Source organism: Pantherophis guttatus, chromosome 5 (genome assembly GCF_059756535.1).
Source record: "Pantherophis guttatus breed Tessera chromosome 5, ASM5975653v1, whole genome shotgun sequence".
NCBI classification, from domain to species: domain Eukaryota; kingdom Metazoa; phylum Chordata; class Lepidosauria; order Squamata; family Colubridae; genus Pantherophis; species Pantherophis guttatus.
In genome coordinates this window covers 4983116-4998987 of record NC_142067.1, presented here as the reverse complement: position 1 = coordinate 4998987, position 15872 = coordinate 4983116, and the positions used below count along the sequence as shown (strand labels likewise).

The 15872-nt window shown below is 46.5% G+C and overlaps 1 protein-coding gene across 1 annotated transcript in view; it reads left to right on the top strand.

Moving 5' to 3' along the window:
* RSF1 (remodeling and spacing factor 1) overlaps positions 1-15872 on the top strand; it is a 61122-nt gene that overhangs the window by 29134 nt on the left and 16116 nt on the right. Inside the window, exons 3-7 of the mRNA XM_034408280.3 lie at positions 1171-1263; positions 2655-2860; positions 4598-4743; positions 7932-9616; positions 13883-14095. Coding sequence (XP_034264171.3) covers positions 1171-1263; positions 2655-2860; positions 4598-4743; positions 7932-9616; positions 13883-14095 — 2343 coding nt within the window. The remainder of the gene's footprint in view (positions 1-1170; positions 1264-2654; positions 2861-4597; positions 4744-7931; positions 9617-13882; positions 14096-15872) is intronic.

Sequence of the window (15872 nt, the reverse complement as noted above, 5' to 3'; positions counted from 1 at the left end):
GCATAGGAACCACCAGGAAATGTCAGGCCTGTAGACTGGGAAGTCAAAAGTCATCCTAGAAAAAGGAAGTTTGCAAAACATTTCTCTGTTTCTTCCAGGAAAGATATATGGACCTAGCAATTATATGCATGAGATCACCAGGAGTTGAGCTCAACTCCGAAGAGACTTGGATTCTGTACAGTAGGGGAAAAAAATTGCAAAAGTGGGGAACCAATTTCCTACCAAAAAAATGGTTCCCCACTTTTTTGAGATAGCAAAGATTGGAGCATAAACCATTTCGCCCAGTTAAATATCACGTCAGTGAGAATTTTAGTAGCGCATAGATTATTATAAGTTGTTGTGAGTCACTGGAGATTATATAGCACACGGGTGTCAAACTCAATTTCAGTGAGGGCCACATATGAACTGTGGTTTGTTTATTTATTTATTTATTTTATTGAATTTCTATACCGCCCTACTCCCGAAGGACTCAGGGCGGTGAACAGCCATAAAATAAAACACATACATATACAAAATTTAAAATCGAATAAAATGAATTAAATAAATTTGGCTGAATTAATACCCATAATTTAAAATCCCCATATTTTAAAATACATTAAAATTTAAAATTTGCACTTAAAAGGGAGAAGATTTAGGCGAGGCCAGCTTGATGAAATAACAGAGTCTTCAGCTCGCGGCGGAAGGTGCGCAGATCCGGAATCCTCCGTATCTCTGGGGGAGCTCGTTCCAGATCGTTGACCTCAGGAGGGCTGGGGGCGTGGCCAACTGGGTGGGTGTGGCCAACTGGGTGGGCATGGCCAGCTTGACGCCACTCCCCAAACTGCTGGCATGTTTCCTCTTCATATTGGGTAGACCGGGCTGAAGCAACGTGAGCCGTCCCCTTGCATTTTCCAGGACAGTCCTGTAGGCCAGATCCGACCGGATCACGGAGCCGGATCCAGCCCGCTGGCCTTGTGTTTGACACCCTTGCTACAGCAGCCTTAAAATTTGATCAATAAGTAAACTAGGAGTATGCCAGCAACTCATCTCTCCTTTACCTCCAGTCTTGATTCCTACTTTCTTTCTAGAGACACCAGAAAATGCAATTGGATCTGACAGGAATGTATCGTGCGTGTGCTGGCGGTGGCGGGAAGATTCCCCAGTATTTAATTTCAAAAGTTTGCCTTGTAGATGTGTCAAGACTTCAACAGCACCTGGGCGTGGGAGATGGAGAAGAAAGGATACCTTGAAATGAGCACCGAATGCAAATTGGGAATTTTGAAGGTATTGCTCTTCTCCTCTGGAGCGCTGATTGTTTCCTACTCGGTTTCCAACCTATGACAAACATAGACGCAAAAACCTGGAAAAAAAGATGCAGCTACTTTAAAGAGGCCCTGCGCTCCTACCCATTCTAAAGGGGTCTATGACAATTCACCACGGCTAACTCTCTGCAGGACAACTGACCACAACTAACTTACTGCCGGAGAACTCGCTGCAGGACTAGAGTTACTCTAATATCAAAGAAATAATGAAATAGAATCATTAAATCATTAAAGGATGGAAAAGGAGAGAGGCAGAATGAAATGTGAATGGCAAACACTAAAATATTTTTTTTTGTCTATTTTAAATAATTACCGTATTTTTCGGAGTATAAGACGCACCTTTTTCCCCCCAAAAAGAGGACGAAAATCTGGGTGCATTTTATACTCCGAATGTAGCCCCGCCCAGCTTCTCAAACGGAGGTTTCAGAGTCTGAAAAAAGCATCACAAACGAAGCTTCAGAAAAGAAGCCCCCAAACAGAGCGTCAGATGCTTTTTTTCTGAAGCTCTTTTTCGGAGGCTTTCAGAGGCAGGAAAAAAAAGCAGGGCCCAGGGCTCACAACCAAGGAACCTGTTGCTAAAATTCACCTCTGGGAACAGCTGATTGGGGGTATTCCGGGAGGCCGATCCACCTGCCAATCAGCTTTTCTCTTATTTTCCTCCCCAAAAACTAAGGTGGTCTTATACTCCGGTGCGTCTTATACTCCAAAAAGTACAGTAAATAGAACTGTTAAGTTGTCCTGCAACTAGTTGTTCCACTGTAAGTTGGCCGTGGCGAGTTGGCTGTGGCAAGTTGTCCCATTCCGTTCTAAAACATGTCTTCTGAATTTTGAAAATGTGCACCGCTCTATGGAACATGGACAAATGGATAACCATCTGTCTGAAATGGTATAGGGCCATGATGGTGAACCTACGGCCCAAAGCGGCATGCGAAGCCATGTTGCTCGGCCTGTGAGGCCTTGCCTATTTGTCTTTCGGGTTTCTGGTGATTAGCTGTCCTTCGTGCGTGCAGCAGTGCCGAAAACTGGTGTGCGCTGGCCAGCTGATTGTCAGGTGCGCATGCATGCCAGAACCTGGAAAATTGGCTTTTCCGGAGCACGGTCTCTTCACACGTGTGGCAGTGCCGAAAACCAGCCTGCCCACGCGTGCCGGCCTGATCATTGGGTGCCACGTGCACGCTAGAACCCAGAAGTTCAGCTTTTCTGGAGTGTGGCCCCAGCGAGCATGCACATGTGTGACGTTTCCGTGCAACCTTTTCAACACTCGGGGTAATGTTGTAGAACACACTTTGGATGTTCCCAAAAATATTTTAAAGAGCTGCTTCTCCCTTTTTTCCCTTCCTGTCTCTCCCGAAGTACCTTTGCGAATGCCAGTTTGATGACAATCTAAAGTTTAAGAATATCATCAACGAGGAAGATGCCGACGGCATGCGTCTGCAGCCCCTCGGCCGAGACAAAGATGGTTTGACCTACTGGTACCAGCTGGACCAAGAGCATAATGTCAGAATGTACGTAGAAGAACAGGACGATCAAGACGGGACTTCGTGGAAGTGCATCGTCAGGTAAATGTTAATTTCCAGCTGCTTGGTTGACCTGGTGCCCCTCAAGCTTGTTGTCCCAAAGGTGCTTCATTTTTTCAAAAGACAACCGGACTTCGTTTTTCCTTGAAGATGTTTCGCTTCTCATCCAAGAAGCTTCTTCAGATCTGATTGGATGGTGGAGGATGGAAGGATTTATATTCCTTGCAGTTATTGGTCGTCAGCAAGGAAACTTGGTCGTTTATTCAAGGAAAAATCAAAAGTCCAGTTGCCTTTTGAAAAAGCATCTTAGGGACAACCATGGCCTGGATGATTGAAAATCTCCCCAGATACCACTCAAGTTGCTGACTGTGGAAGGCTGGGAGTTAAATCTAGTGTATTTGGAGGGCAACAGATTGAGGAAGGGACGCGGTGGCTCAGTGGCTAAGACACAGCTTGTCTATCAAAAGGTCGGCAGTTCAGCGGTTCAAATCTCTAGCGCCGCGTAATGGGGTGAGCTCCCGTTATTTGTCCCAGCTTCTGCCAACCTAGCAGTTCAAAAGCACATAAAAAATGCAAGTAGAAAAATAGGGACCACCTTTGGTGAGAAGGTCACAGCGTTCCATGCGCCTTTGGCGTTGAGTCATGCCGGCCACATGACCACGGAGACGTCTTTGAACAGCGTTGGCTCTTCGGCTTTGAAACGGAGATGAGCACCGCCCCCTACATTCGGGAATGACTAGCACATATATGTGAGGGGAACCTTTATCTTTAGGTTGAGGAAGAATGGATTGTTTTTATTTTTTTTAAATAGACTACCAGCAAGCCAGGCCATACTAGGATAATTTTTCCAAAGAGCTATGATTTCCCAAACTCTGGCTGCAGCATGGTTAGAAATTCTTAACAACTGCCTCCTGTTTAGGTCTGCAACATGATATGGAAAAAAATAAAGAATTTAACCCTTACTAAGGGTTAAAAATATATCCAGGGATACAGGCTTTTCCCGTCAGCTGGAGGGTGAATTCTGATTCTTGGTCTGATTAAATGTTTGAGGTTCAAAATATTGGATCCTCCTAAGCATGCAAATAGATCTGAGAAATCGATCTGTTTCTACTTGGAAACCACTTCTGGACTTTATGCTTGAGGTGGAAAAAAAATGGAACTTTGGTTTCGGGTTTTACTGATTAGATAGATTTGTTGTTATAGAAATGGCTAGTTTATGCTATTATGTAAAAGTAAAAAAGGTTTGATGTTACTGTATTATTCTGCTTCCCCAAAGGGAATCAGAAGTCAACACTTTTTTTCTTTTTCCCCTTCTTTTCTACATTTCTCCCTTCCCCTTTGCCTCCCCTATTTTTCCTACTATTTGCTTTTGTATTTTTGTATTTTATATCGTAAACTCATAAAAACCGAAAAGTTAATTTTTGTTTTTAAAAAAGCAAAAAGATCTGAAAAAAAGATTGATGCAACCCTTAATAATGGTTCCAGATCAGGGTTTCTAAACCTCAGCAACTTTTAACACATGTGGTCTCCAGATCCCAGAATTCCCCAGTCAGCTGAGGTGGAGAAGTTGCTCCAGGTGGGAAACACAAATCTAGATTTAAAAAAAAAACAGATAGTCCGTTGTGTTTCTCAGGCCGGATATTTTCTCTTCCTCTTCCTTTGCTTGCAAAGGCTGGCAAGGAACTGCCAGGCAGACAGATTTGGGCAGGGGTGAGTGGCACGTTACATAAGGCTGCTATTTTTTCTGAGGTTTGGTGCACGCCTTTATTTTTAATCCAGAAGCCGAAATGAGCTGGCTGAAACTCTTGAGCTCCTGAAAGCACAAATTGATCCTGCACTGTTGAAAAACCAGGATAACTCTTTGCAAGAGACTCCTAGCACTGAAGATGAAGAGGCCAAAAAGAGGGAAGGCACGGCAATGCAAGGTTTGAGTATTGTTTTTATCTTGCCCCCGTGGGCAGTCTGTGTTACCATTTACTCCTCTGGAGAATTGGCACTCGAGCCACCACTGTGGGTAGTGAAATCTCATAATAAGCGTCCTTCAAATGGGCCTATTGTTGATTCTTCTTAACTTCTTAAGTTTCAAAAGCTTGGCTAACTTGACTTTTAATTGTTGCAGTACCAAAGTATTTGGAAGTTGAATTCGGCTCACAGAAACGTAACTCTGCCTTTTCTTCTGATGTGAACAAACATCAGTTACTGCACTTGTGTATCAGTGGTGGGTTTCTACCGGTTCACCCCGGTTTGGGAGAACTGGTAGCAGCGGCGGCGGGAGGCTCTGCCCCTCCCGGACGTCATCACAGGCGCTCTGCACATGTGCAGAAAGTTCTGCGAATGCGCAGAAGCGCCACTAGCAAAGCGCACATGCGCACGCTCCCAGTTACAAACCGGTAGTGAAGGTAAGTGAAAACCACTACTGCTGTGTATGGTTTGCCAATTGCACAGTGGCAGATAGGACAGGGCTCCAGAGGGTTAACGTCATTGCCCAGAAGATCACTGGGTGCCCTCTCCCCTCCTTGGAAGAGCTCTATAGCTCCTGCTGCTTTAAGAAAGTTCAAAACATTCTTAAAGATCCATCTCATCCTGGGCACCCTTTTTTTTTTTTTTTTTGAACTATTACCATCTGGCAGACGGTACAGGACAGTAAATACAAGGAAAGATAGGCTGAAAAACAGCTTCTATCCCAGAGCAGTAACTATATTGAATTCTACTGTATAGTGCAATATTAATGCAGTATCGGGTTTTCAGTCCAATTGTATAGAGTGTGAAGGATGTGTGTTTTTGTTTTATTTTTATAGTTTTCTTATGTATGATGTACACAGAAGATGGCATTTAATTTCATTGTACAAGGTGCAATGACAATAAACTAAACTAAACTAAACTAAACTAAACTAAACTAAACTAAACTAAACTAAACTAAACTAAACTAAACTAAACTAAACTAAACTAAACTAAACTAAACTAAACTAAACTTCTCCCAAGAGGCATACAATTCTGAAGGGTCTTGTGTGTAAAAGTGCAAAACTTACTCAAAGCCTAGTTTCAGAGACAGATGCAGGATAAGGCCCTCTGGGTCACGTTGTTGGCATACCCATGTTTGTTTAGCCGTGTCAGAAGCATCACAATTAAAATAAGGCATAGATTTTTATCTAAAATCTAAAATACAAGATTAAAATATCTACAAGTGAAACAGATCTTGCCCAGAAACTAGCAACATGAATTGTGTTCGGTCACACTGCCGGGAGGTCCTCAAGTGTGCACTGATCAGGACACAAAACGGCAGGTATACCTATGTGGTGTTGTTCTCTGCATGTCACCACAATTGCAAAGGACAGAAGCCACCGGATAGCCCCATTTGTTCAGAGTATGCCCATGAAGGTTCAGCAAGCCGCCCACCCCTTCCGATAGACATACACAAAAATTCCAGGGCTAATCTTTCTACTTCTGTTCTCTAGACGGGTGGGTTTCACTTACCTTTACCACCAATTCGCCACACACATGCTCGCTTTGCACGCACGCTGTCCACACATACACCTGGCCTTCCGTGCATGTTCCTTGCTCGATCATGTGCCTTCCATGCGTGCGCCTGGCCTTGAAAACGTGCCTAAATAGCATGACTTGGAGCTGGGGCTGGTGGGCAGGCCCACCCGTGATCGTTGCTACTGGTTCGCCCAAACTAGTGCGAACCGGCTGAATACCACCTCTGTCTCTAGAGCAGGGGTCAGCAACCTACGGCTCCGGAGCCACATGTGGCTCTTTGGGCCCTCTGCTGTGGCTCCGTATAAAGTGATCCCAACACTGGCTGGCCCTCCCTCTCCCCTCCCCTCCCAGTCACTCCTCACCTGGCCTGAGAAGGTAAGGGCAATGGCGGGGGATGGAGAAGCGGCCAGGGCAGAGACAGAGAGATACAGAGACAGGGGGAGAGAGAGAGACATAGAGAGATACAGAGAGAGAGGGAGGGAGGGGAGAGAGAGAAATGTCAAAAGGATTTTGTGGTTCCCGGTGTTTTTTAACAACTGGTTCTCTGCCCTAATGACCAGCTGGGTAGGCGTGGCTAGGGGGTGTCATGTGACCGGTGGAAGTGAGTGACATCGAGTTGGCCACGCCCACCCAGGTTTTGTGGCTCCCAGTGGTTTCTTTTCTGTGGGAAACGGATCCAAATGGCTCTTTGAGAATTTAAGGTTTCAGACCCCTGCTCTAGGGCAATGTTTTTCAACCGTGCCAACTTTACAATGTGTGGAGTTGAACTCCCAGAATTTTCCCTTCTTGTAGAACCTAAGAATGGAGTGTGGAGCTTGGAGAAGGAGGAGGAGGAGGAGGAGGGATCAACGAACACATGTGTAGAAGAAAAATCTTAGCATACCAAAATATTGTTCCTAGGATTCTCATAGGGGGAAGCTATGACATTTACGTTGATATGATTTGCCATTCTGCTATTCTGAGTAAAAGATGATTATTGAAACGTATTTTAATCATCATCTTGTTGTCGTTTGAATTCACTTCCCAAAAGGAACTTTGAAAAATATGGGGGGCACAAATGTAGCATCTATCTGCAACTCTTTAAAGCAGCTGTGTCTTTTTCTTGAATTACATGATATATGGGGACACAGATGTACCACTATCTGCACCTCTTTAAAGCAGGTGTGTCTTTTCCCGGGAATATATCATATGAGGGCACAGATGTAGCACCTATTTGCAACTCTTTAAAGCAGCTGTGTCTTTTCCTTGAATTATATGATATATCGGGACACAGATGTAGCACCTATATGCTGCTCTTTAAAACATCTGCATTTTTTCCCTGGGTTATATATGGGGGCACAGATGTAGCACCTATTTGGAACGTCTTAAAGCAGCTGCATCTTTTTCCCAAATCATACCATATAGCTGCAGGGGGCAGCCTCACCTGCCTGGGAAAAGTAAAAACTTTAACGAGATGCAGATGGATGCCGTGGCTGCAGTCCTGTACACATTCTAAGTATCGTTTCTGAATATTGTCCAAATCAACTGCACCACCCTAGTAGCATGCATGTCTGTGATCTGAGCTGGGTATAATCAATGCTGATCCTTGTTCTAAATTTATTTTGTCTCTCTCTTTTTTTTTTATTGTAAGCAGAAGGCGAATTGAAGGTAAAGGAAGAAAAAAAGGAGCCAGCAGAGGGACTGCCACAGCCCTGCGAAAAACTTCCACCTCCTGCCATTCCGGCAGAGGAAAAGAAGATCAAAGTAGAGAAAGTGGAAGAGAGAGACATCATCAAGCTCCCCGTTATCGTAAAACTTGAAAAGCCTCCGGAGAACCACGGGGAAGTGCAAACTACCAAAGACGAAAACGACTCTTTCAAAGAAAACGTGAAGCCAGCTAAAGCGGAAGCGAAGGAAAAGAAGCCGGAGCAGAAAGACTCCAGAGAGGTGAACAGCAATGCGGAGAGAACGGTCCTCGAACCCGAGAGGATCGAGTTCTGCGTCAGCGTCAAAACCCCCCAAGATGTGGTGGAGAGAACAGCAGAAGAGAACGAGAAACTTAAGAACGACCAGCAGGCCAAGATCCCCCTGAAAAAACGAGAGATCAAGCTGACTGATGATTTCGACAGCCCCTTGAAAGCGCCCTTGCGGAAATGTATCACACCAACCAAAGACGTTTCGAAAGAGGAAGGGGGCAAACCCGAGGAGGAGACCTTTAAGAGGGTCCCCACCATCACCGACGGGAAGTTCCTAGTCAACGGGGAAATGGGTTGTGAGAAACTGGTGCCGAATAACCGATTGGATCGTTCACCTTGCCCGAAGGAAGAGGCCGCCGTTCTGCCGAAGGAGAAAAATGGGCTCGTAGAGGAACGGGTCCAAGAGGGTATCAGCACCATCGTAAGGACCAGCGATGTCGAGAGATGCATTTTGCATCCTGCGAAGGAAACCGTGGGAGTGATTGTGCCTTTAAGGGAGGAGACCAGCCCCAAAGGGAGCGAAAAACAGCCGGACGCGAAGAAGTCGGACGGGGTAGCCGAGACCATTTCCAAGGCGGGCGATCCTCCCAAAAAGCTTGAAGACTCTCTTAGAATAAAGGACAGCGTGATACTTTCCAAAGACAGCTTGGAAAAACCCACCAAGGTACCTTCCCCTAAAGAGTCGGTTCTGGTTTCCAGTGCTGACGATTTGAAAAAAAAAGGTCCTTCAGACGAGAAAACAGCCTCGGCCGGTCCTGATGCAACTCCATCTTCTGTTTCAGTCCTTTCGTTTAAGAAATCCGCGATGGACAAAGAAGACTCCGATTCCCAAACCGCTTTCCCTGATCAAAGGCAAGCATGCAAGGAGAAGGAGGCGGAAACGCCCAAGGACTCCGAATCTCAAGAAGGAGAGCTGCCGACCACAGATACCCTCCCAAGCTCCGTCAAGGAACCTCCTCCCGAGACGAAGAAAGAATCTGTAAAAACCAAGTGTAAATACAAGCTGATTTCCGAAGAAGAAAGTTCTCTCACCGAGAACAGGGAATTAACCTCTGAGAGGCAGAAAGATGGGATTAAGCTAACGATCCGAATCTCCAGCCGGAAAAAAACCGACTCGCTCCCGGCCAAGTCTTTGAACGCAGCCACCGGGAAGGAAGAGGAGGAGGTGGTCAGCGTCGGTCGCATTTTAAGACGGTCCCCCCGGATATCTAAACCGACCCCCAAGGTCGTAGAGACCCGAGATCAGAAATCCGAGAAGAAACGAAGCGAGGAAGAGGACGAAAAAATGGCTTCCGTGCAAAAGCAGGAGAAGAAAGAAGACTCGAAAAAGCAAGAGAAGGAGACGAACTCTAAAACCCACAAGGTGAAATTTCAGAAGGGATCACCACCGTTTTGGGGATGGCGGTTAAAAACCTGGAGATGAAAGCAAGCCCTCATTCTAAGCTATGCATATTAGGGTAATTGTTTTAAATAGGTTTTCTCTGTTAGCAATACAGGTAGTCCTCGACTTGCAACATTTTATTTAGTGACCTTTCAAAGCATGGTGAAATCGAGGGTTTTTTTTTTGTTTTTTTTTTTTAAACTACCAGTTCTGTGGGCATGGTGTGGCTTGGTGGGCATGGCAGAGGAAGGATACTGCAAAATCCCCATTCCCTCCCCACCCCTGAGGGAAGGATATTAGAAAATCTCCATTCCCACCCCACTCTGGGGCCAGCCAGAGGTGATACTGTATTTTTCGGTTTTTCGAACTACTCAAAATTTCGCTACCGATTCTCCGAACTGCTCAAAATTTCCACTACTGCTTCTCCAGAACCTGTCAGAACCTGCTGGATTTCACCCCTGATTCAAAGTTACAACGGCACTGAAAAAAGTCACATATGGACCATTTTTCACATTTACAACTATTGCAGCATTCCCATGATTGTGTGATCAAAATTCAGTCGCCTGGCAACCGGTTCGTATTTATGACCGTTGCTGTATCACAAGGTCACATGATCCCCTTTTTTGCGTCCTTCTGACAAGCAAAGTCAACGTGGAAGCCAGCTTCACTTAACAACCAGGTGACTAATTTTTATCAGCTGCAACGATTCACTTAACAACTGAGGCAAGAAAGGTGGTAAAAATGGGACAAAACTCGTTTAACAAATGCTTCAGTTAACAGCGGACATTTAGGGCTGAATTGGGATTGTAAGTCAAGCACTACCTGTGCTTTTAGAGAGTGAATCAATTAGTTATGATGGAGTGGACTGGCTCCTCAAAGGTGTAATTGCAATTATCTGTGTTTTTGATCAGGGAGGGAGCATGTGGTACAAAATGCATCTTTGAGACAGGGATTTCCACCAGTTCTTAAAAAGACACTGGTGCACCCCCTTCCAGTGGTGGGATTCAAATAATTTAACAACCGGTTCTCTGCCCTAATGACCGGCTGGGTAGACGGATGGCCATGTGACTGGGTGGGTGTGGCCAACTCGGTGTCACTCATGTTGAGGGGCACCTCGCCCGGCCTCTCCCTCACCCCTTCCCTCCCCCAGACACTCTTTGCCAGCACCGTTCGGGCTATTCCTCCTTGGCCGGTGGCCGGAAGGCCAGGCACTCCACTCTTCCCTGAGCAGGCGGGTGGATGGGGAAGGGCCAGCTGGTGGAGGAGCGATGCAGGGGGCACAGCCACGGCAGGCGAGGCTCCTCTTCCCCACGCCCTTATCCATTTCCTCCCCCCCCCGCCCCGACAGTTGAACAAACCTAGGCAAAAAGAGGAGTGGCTGGGAGGAGAGAGGCGAGGTGGGGGGCAGCCAATGGTGGGATCAGCCGGTTCGCCAAACTGCAGAAAAAGTTAGCTATCGGTACGTGTGAACCAGTGCGAACCGGCTGAAGCCCACCACTGCCCCCATCTCAGGAGGGGGCATCCATGGAGCCAGCCGAAACTGGGCAGTTTTAATTCCAGACTCCAACCCACCATTTCTTGGAAATGTTCTTGAGAAGGTGTGTGGCTTCCAGCTTTAAAGGGCCCTATGTTCTGTCCCCGTCTCACACACGCACACAAACAGACAGCCGGGGGTTAAATTAACTGGCAGACAACCAATTCTTCCGATAAGATGCTTGGCAGCAACCCAGTAGCTGCTTGCCAAGAACTTTACTCATAAACAAAATACACACAGTCAAGAATTGTCCAGTTCGTAAAATAAATCCAAGGCCGATAATGTTGTTTCCAAAGATGCAATGTGACTCGATAGTAGTTAGTTTTGTCCGTCACAGAGTCTGAATGGCCACCTCACCCCCTTTTATACCCTGTGGGGTGTGGTCCAGTGACTCAGCCTAATCTCTGGCACGCCTTTTCTTCTGTTGCACGCGCTTATCTCTGCGACGCTGCCGAGGATCCAGCCAAGACTCATTACCCTCATCACTGTCCACCTGTGGCTGCGTGGACGTGCTTGGCCCCGGCCCTATCTCTTGCCCTTTGGCGGACACCGAAGGCATTGCCAGAGAAGAGGGTCCTGGAGAGGGAGGCCTTGCCAACTCCTCTCCTTCACTCTCGGAGTCCTCTCCTGCCGATGACACAGGCTCAGGTAACGGAGCCACAACACCCTGGAGGAAATATATTATCAGGATGATTTCCAGTTGAGACTTAGACCTAGGTACAGTACTGAAAACGATTACATTTGGTGATTATCTGTGATGAGGTAGTTTGTCCATCTGGACTCTCCGACCTCTTGGCAATTTTTAATACGTGTAGTCCTTGACTTAAACCATCACAATTTTAGCCCCAAATTTTCTGTTCCTGAGACCATTGTTAAGTGAGTTTTGCCGCATTTTATGACCTTTCTGGCCATGGTGGTTAAGTGAATCACTGCCGTCGTTAAGTTAGCAACCCAGTGGTGAAGTGAATCTGGCTTCCCCATGGACTTCGCTTGTCAGAAAGTTGCAAAAGAGGATCACGTGACCTTCCGGGACACTGCAACCGTCATAACTACGAGTCAGTTTCCAAGCTTCTGAATTTTGATCGTGTGTCCATGGGGGACGCCGCATCGGTCATGTGAAAAACGATCAAAAGTCATTTTTTTGATGCTGTCGTGACTTTGAACAGTCACTAAACAGATTGTTGTAAGTCGAGGACTAGCTGTACTGAAAACGGACATGCTTGATGATGATGACCTGCGGTGAGCTTGGGATGGGGTGGTTCACCCATCTGGCTTCTCCTTGCTCTTTTGGCAGCTTTCAATATTATCGTCATGATGCAAGGAGTTTGCTTTAGTCTGGCCAGATTCTGTCTGTAGGCGAGGAACAATGAAGGAAACCGCATAGAAGTTACTCTTGTGTATCTGTCTTGGTTTTTTGAGCCTGACAGTGAGTAATTTACAATGGAAGCAGAAGCTTTCCCTCGCCCTTTTACAGTTCTGCGAGTATGTGCAGAACTGCCATTTGGTAACAAAAAAAAAGGAAACACTACTTAATGATTAAGTTAATGAAAACCAGTTTGTTCTAGCAGTTAAGGCACCAGGAGACGGTGAGTTCTAGTTTTGCCTTAGCCACTAAAGCCAGCTGGGGAACATATCATCAGGTGATGATGAGTTCTAGTCTTGCTTTAGGCATGAAAGCTGACTGGAGGACTTTGGGCCAATCACCAGGTGACAGTGAGTTCTAGTCCCACTTTAGGCATGAATGCTGACCGGGGGACTTTGATCCAATCACCAGGAGACAGTGAGTTCTAGTCCCGACTGACAGCAAACTGGGTGACTCTCAGCCAATCACCAGCAGGCTGTGAGTTCTAGTCCCGCCTTAGGCATAAAAGCTGTCTGCGTCACCTTGGGCCAGTCACTAACTCTTAGTGCAACTTACCTCGCAGGGTTGTTGTTATCAGGAAAATAGGAGGCAGAAGGACTCTTCGATATAGTCACCACCTTGAGTTATTGATAAAAAATAATAAAGGAGGGATATAGAATATATGGGACGCGGTGGCTCAATGGCTAAGACACTGAGCTTGTCGATCAAAAGGTCGGCAGTTCAGCGGTTCGAATCCCTAGTGCCACGTAACGGGGTGAGCTCCCGTTACTTGTCCCAGCTTCTGCCAACCTAGCAGTTCGAAAGCAGGTAAAAAATGCAAGTAGAAAAATAGGGACCACCTTTGGCGGGAAGGGAACAGTATTCCGTGCGCCTTTGGCGTTGAGTCATGCCGGCCACGTGACCACGGAGACATCTTCAGACAGCGCTGGCTCTTCGGCTTCGAAACAGAGATGAGCAACGCCCCCTAGAGTCAGGAACGACTAGCACACATGTGCGAGGGGAACCTTTACCTTTTATAGAATATATAACTGAATACATCCAACAACAATCAGGTAGCTTCACGTAGCACTAGGAGATAGAGCGGTTTTCTTGTCTGTGTGGTCGCACAGCCTATGGAGCTGTCGTCGTGGTTTTACTTAGCACAGTGATGCATGGTGCATGCTGGGTTTTTTGCTTTTCCTTAGAGATGTTAGAGCGTGCTTATGACCCCCTGAGATTTTTAGACAGCTGCAAAGGAGAGGTATGTGCTCCATGACCGGGAAAACATCTGGAACCGTTGCCGCGGCCGCCATTTATGGACATACAGATGTCTTAAGAGCTGAGAAGTTTTTCTTAATTGCTGAATCCCCAGGTTTCCCGGCGAAATAAAGTTCGATGGGCTGGCACCCGAACGCGTGGCCGATGGAGGTACTCGAGCAACGACGACAGCGAAGGTTCTGAGCGCCAAGGTGACTCTGAGGAAGAGGAGGAGGAAGAAGAGGAGGAGGAAGAGGAGGAAGAACCAGCTCCTGCGGACGATGACGAACCATGCAAGAAGTGTGGCCTTCCTAATCACCCAGAGCTGGTAGGTTTTTTGATCAAAGTTAGAAAATGAGATTCACAAAAGGCCTCCAGAGAAATAATGTTTGTGCTGTATTATTGCTGGTCAGCCATGCTGGAGCGTCCAATCTTTCAAGACTTGTGGACTTCAACTCCCAGAATTCCCCAGCCAGCATCGGAATTAGTTTGAACATGCTGGATGGAGAAGAATCTTCTGTCACTTGTGGAAAGGGGTCATGAGAGAAATCAGCAAGCCAGGCTGGCTTAACATATTTTTTAACATATTTTTCTAATTTTTTAATTGGTTTGTTATCTTAAATTGGGGCCAAATTAATATATATCCTTTTAATTGCTTTTTAATGTTCGTATTGTATGTTTTTATCTGGCTGTACACTGTCCTGAATCCCTCGGGAGAAGGTGCAGTATATAAATTTGAAATAAAATAAAATAAAATAAAAATAAAATAAAATCAACCAATCAATTCCAGAGTGGCCCATACTGCCTAGATTAGGGGTGTCAAACTGCATTTCTTCAAGGGCCGGATCAGCATTGTAGTTCTCCGTGGGCTGGCCGGGAAGCAGGGGAGGGAGAGATGGGAGGGATGCCTCCTACAGCACCCTGCCGGCCAAAACACGGTGCAGGGGGGGGCCACATGAGGATCCCCACACCCTGTTTTCAGCCTGGATGGCTCCTGCAGCACCCTGCTGGCCAAACCGGGGCATGGGGGGGCGCACGAGGACCCCCCCATGCCCCGTTTTCAGCCTGGACAGCTCCTGCAGCACCCTGCCGGCCAAAATGGGGTGCAGGGGGAGTGCAAGAACCCCCCCCCCATGCCCTGTTTTTGGCCTTGATGGCTCCTCCAGCACCCTGCCAGCCAAAACGGGGCATGGGGGGACGCATGAGGACCCCCCGCCCATGCCCCGTTTTCAGCCTGGACGTCATCCTGCAGCACCTTGCTAGCCAAAATGGGGCATGGGAGGGCGCCCCCCCCCCTTTTGGCTGCCAGAGGCATCGCAGGCTGGTCCTTTGCTATTTCCAGGCCGACCCCGTGGGCCAGATTTAAGCACCCTGCAGGTCGGATGACACCCCTGGCCTAGATGAACAAAAAGTAGAATTAAACTGTATTTCTCTTTAAGAATCCAAAATGTATCAAATTTCCCATTTGAGCCTACAATGGCTCCTTTACCAAACAAGATCATTTATTGTCTGTTTCAGATCTTCCATAGGCAACAGGGAATCAACTGAGAATTGTCAAGACAGGCAGTCCTTGACTTACGACCACAACTGAGCCCAACATTTCTGTCGTTAAGTGAGACTTTTCTTAAGTGAGTTTTGCCCCATTTTACGACCATTCTTGTTGTTTCCGTTGTCAAGTGAATCACTGCAGTAGATAAGTTAGTAACCTGGTTATTAAGTGAATCTGGCTTCCCCATTGATTTTGCATGCCAGAAGGTCACAAAACGGGATCACAGGATCTTGGGACGCCGCAATGGTCATAAATATGAACCAAGCGTCTGAATTTTGATCACATGATCATGGGGATGCTGGAAAGGTCGTAACTGTGAAAAATGGCCATAAGTCACTTTTTTCCAGTGTCGTCGTAACTTTGAACAGGTCGCTAAATGAACTGTTGTACACATGGCTTAATTCATTTATTTTCAGATCCCGTAGTAGTGAATTATTCAGGCCCATAGTTGCCTCTGATCAAGTTTAGGCGATGCTTAAGAGAGCTGAATTTTGTCTGTATCTATACAGGTAGTCCTCGACTTACAACAGTTCATTTAGTGACCGTTTAGAGTTAC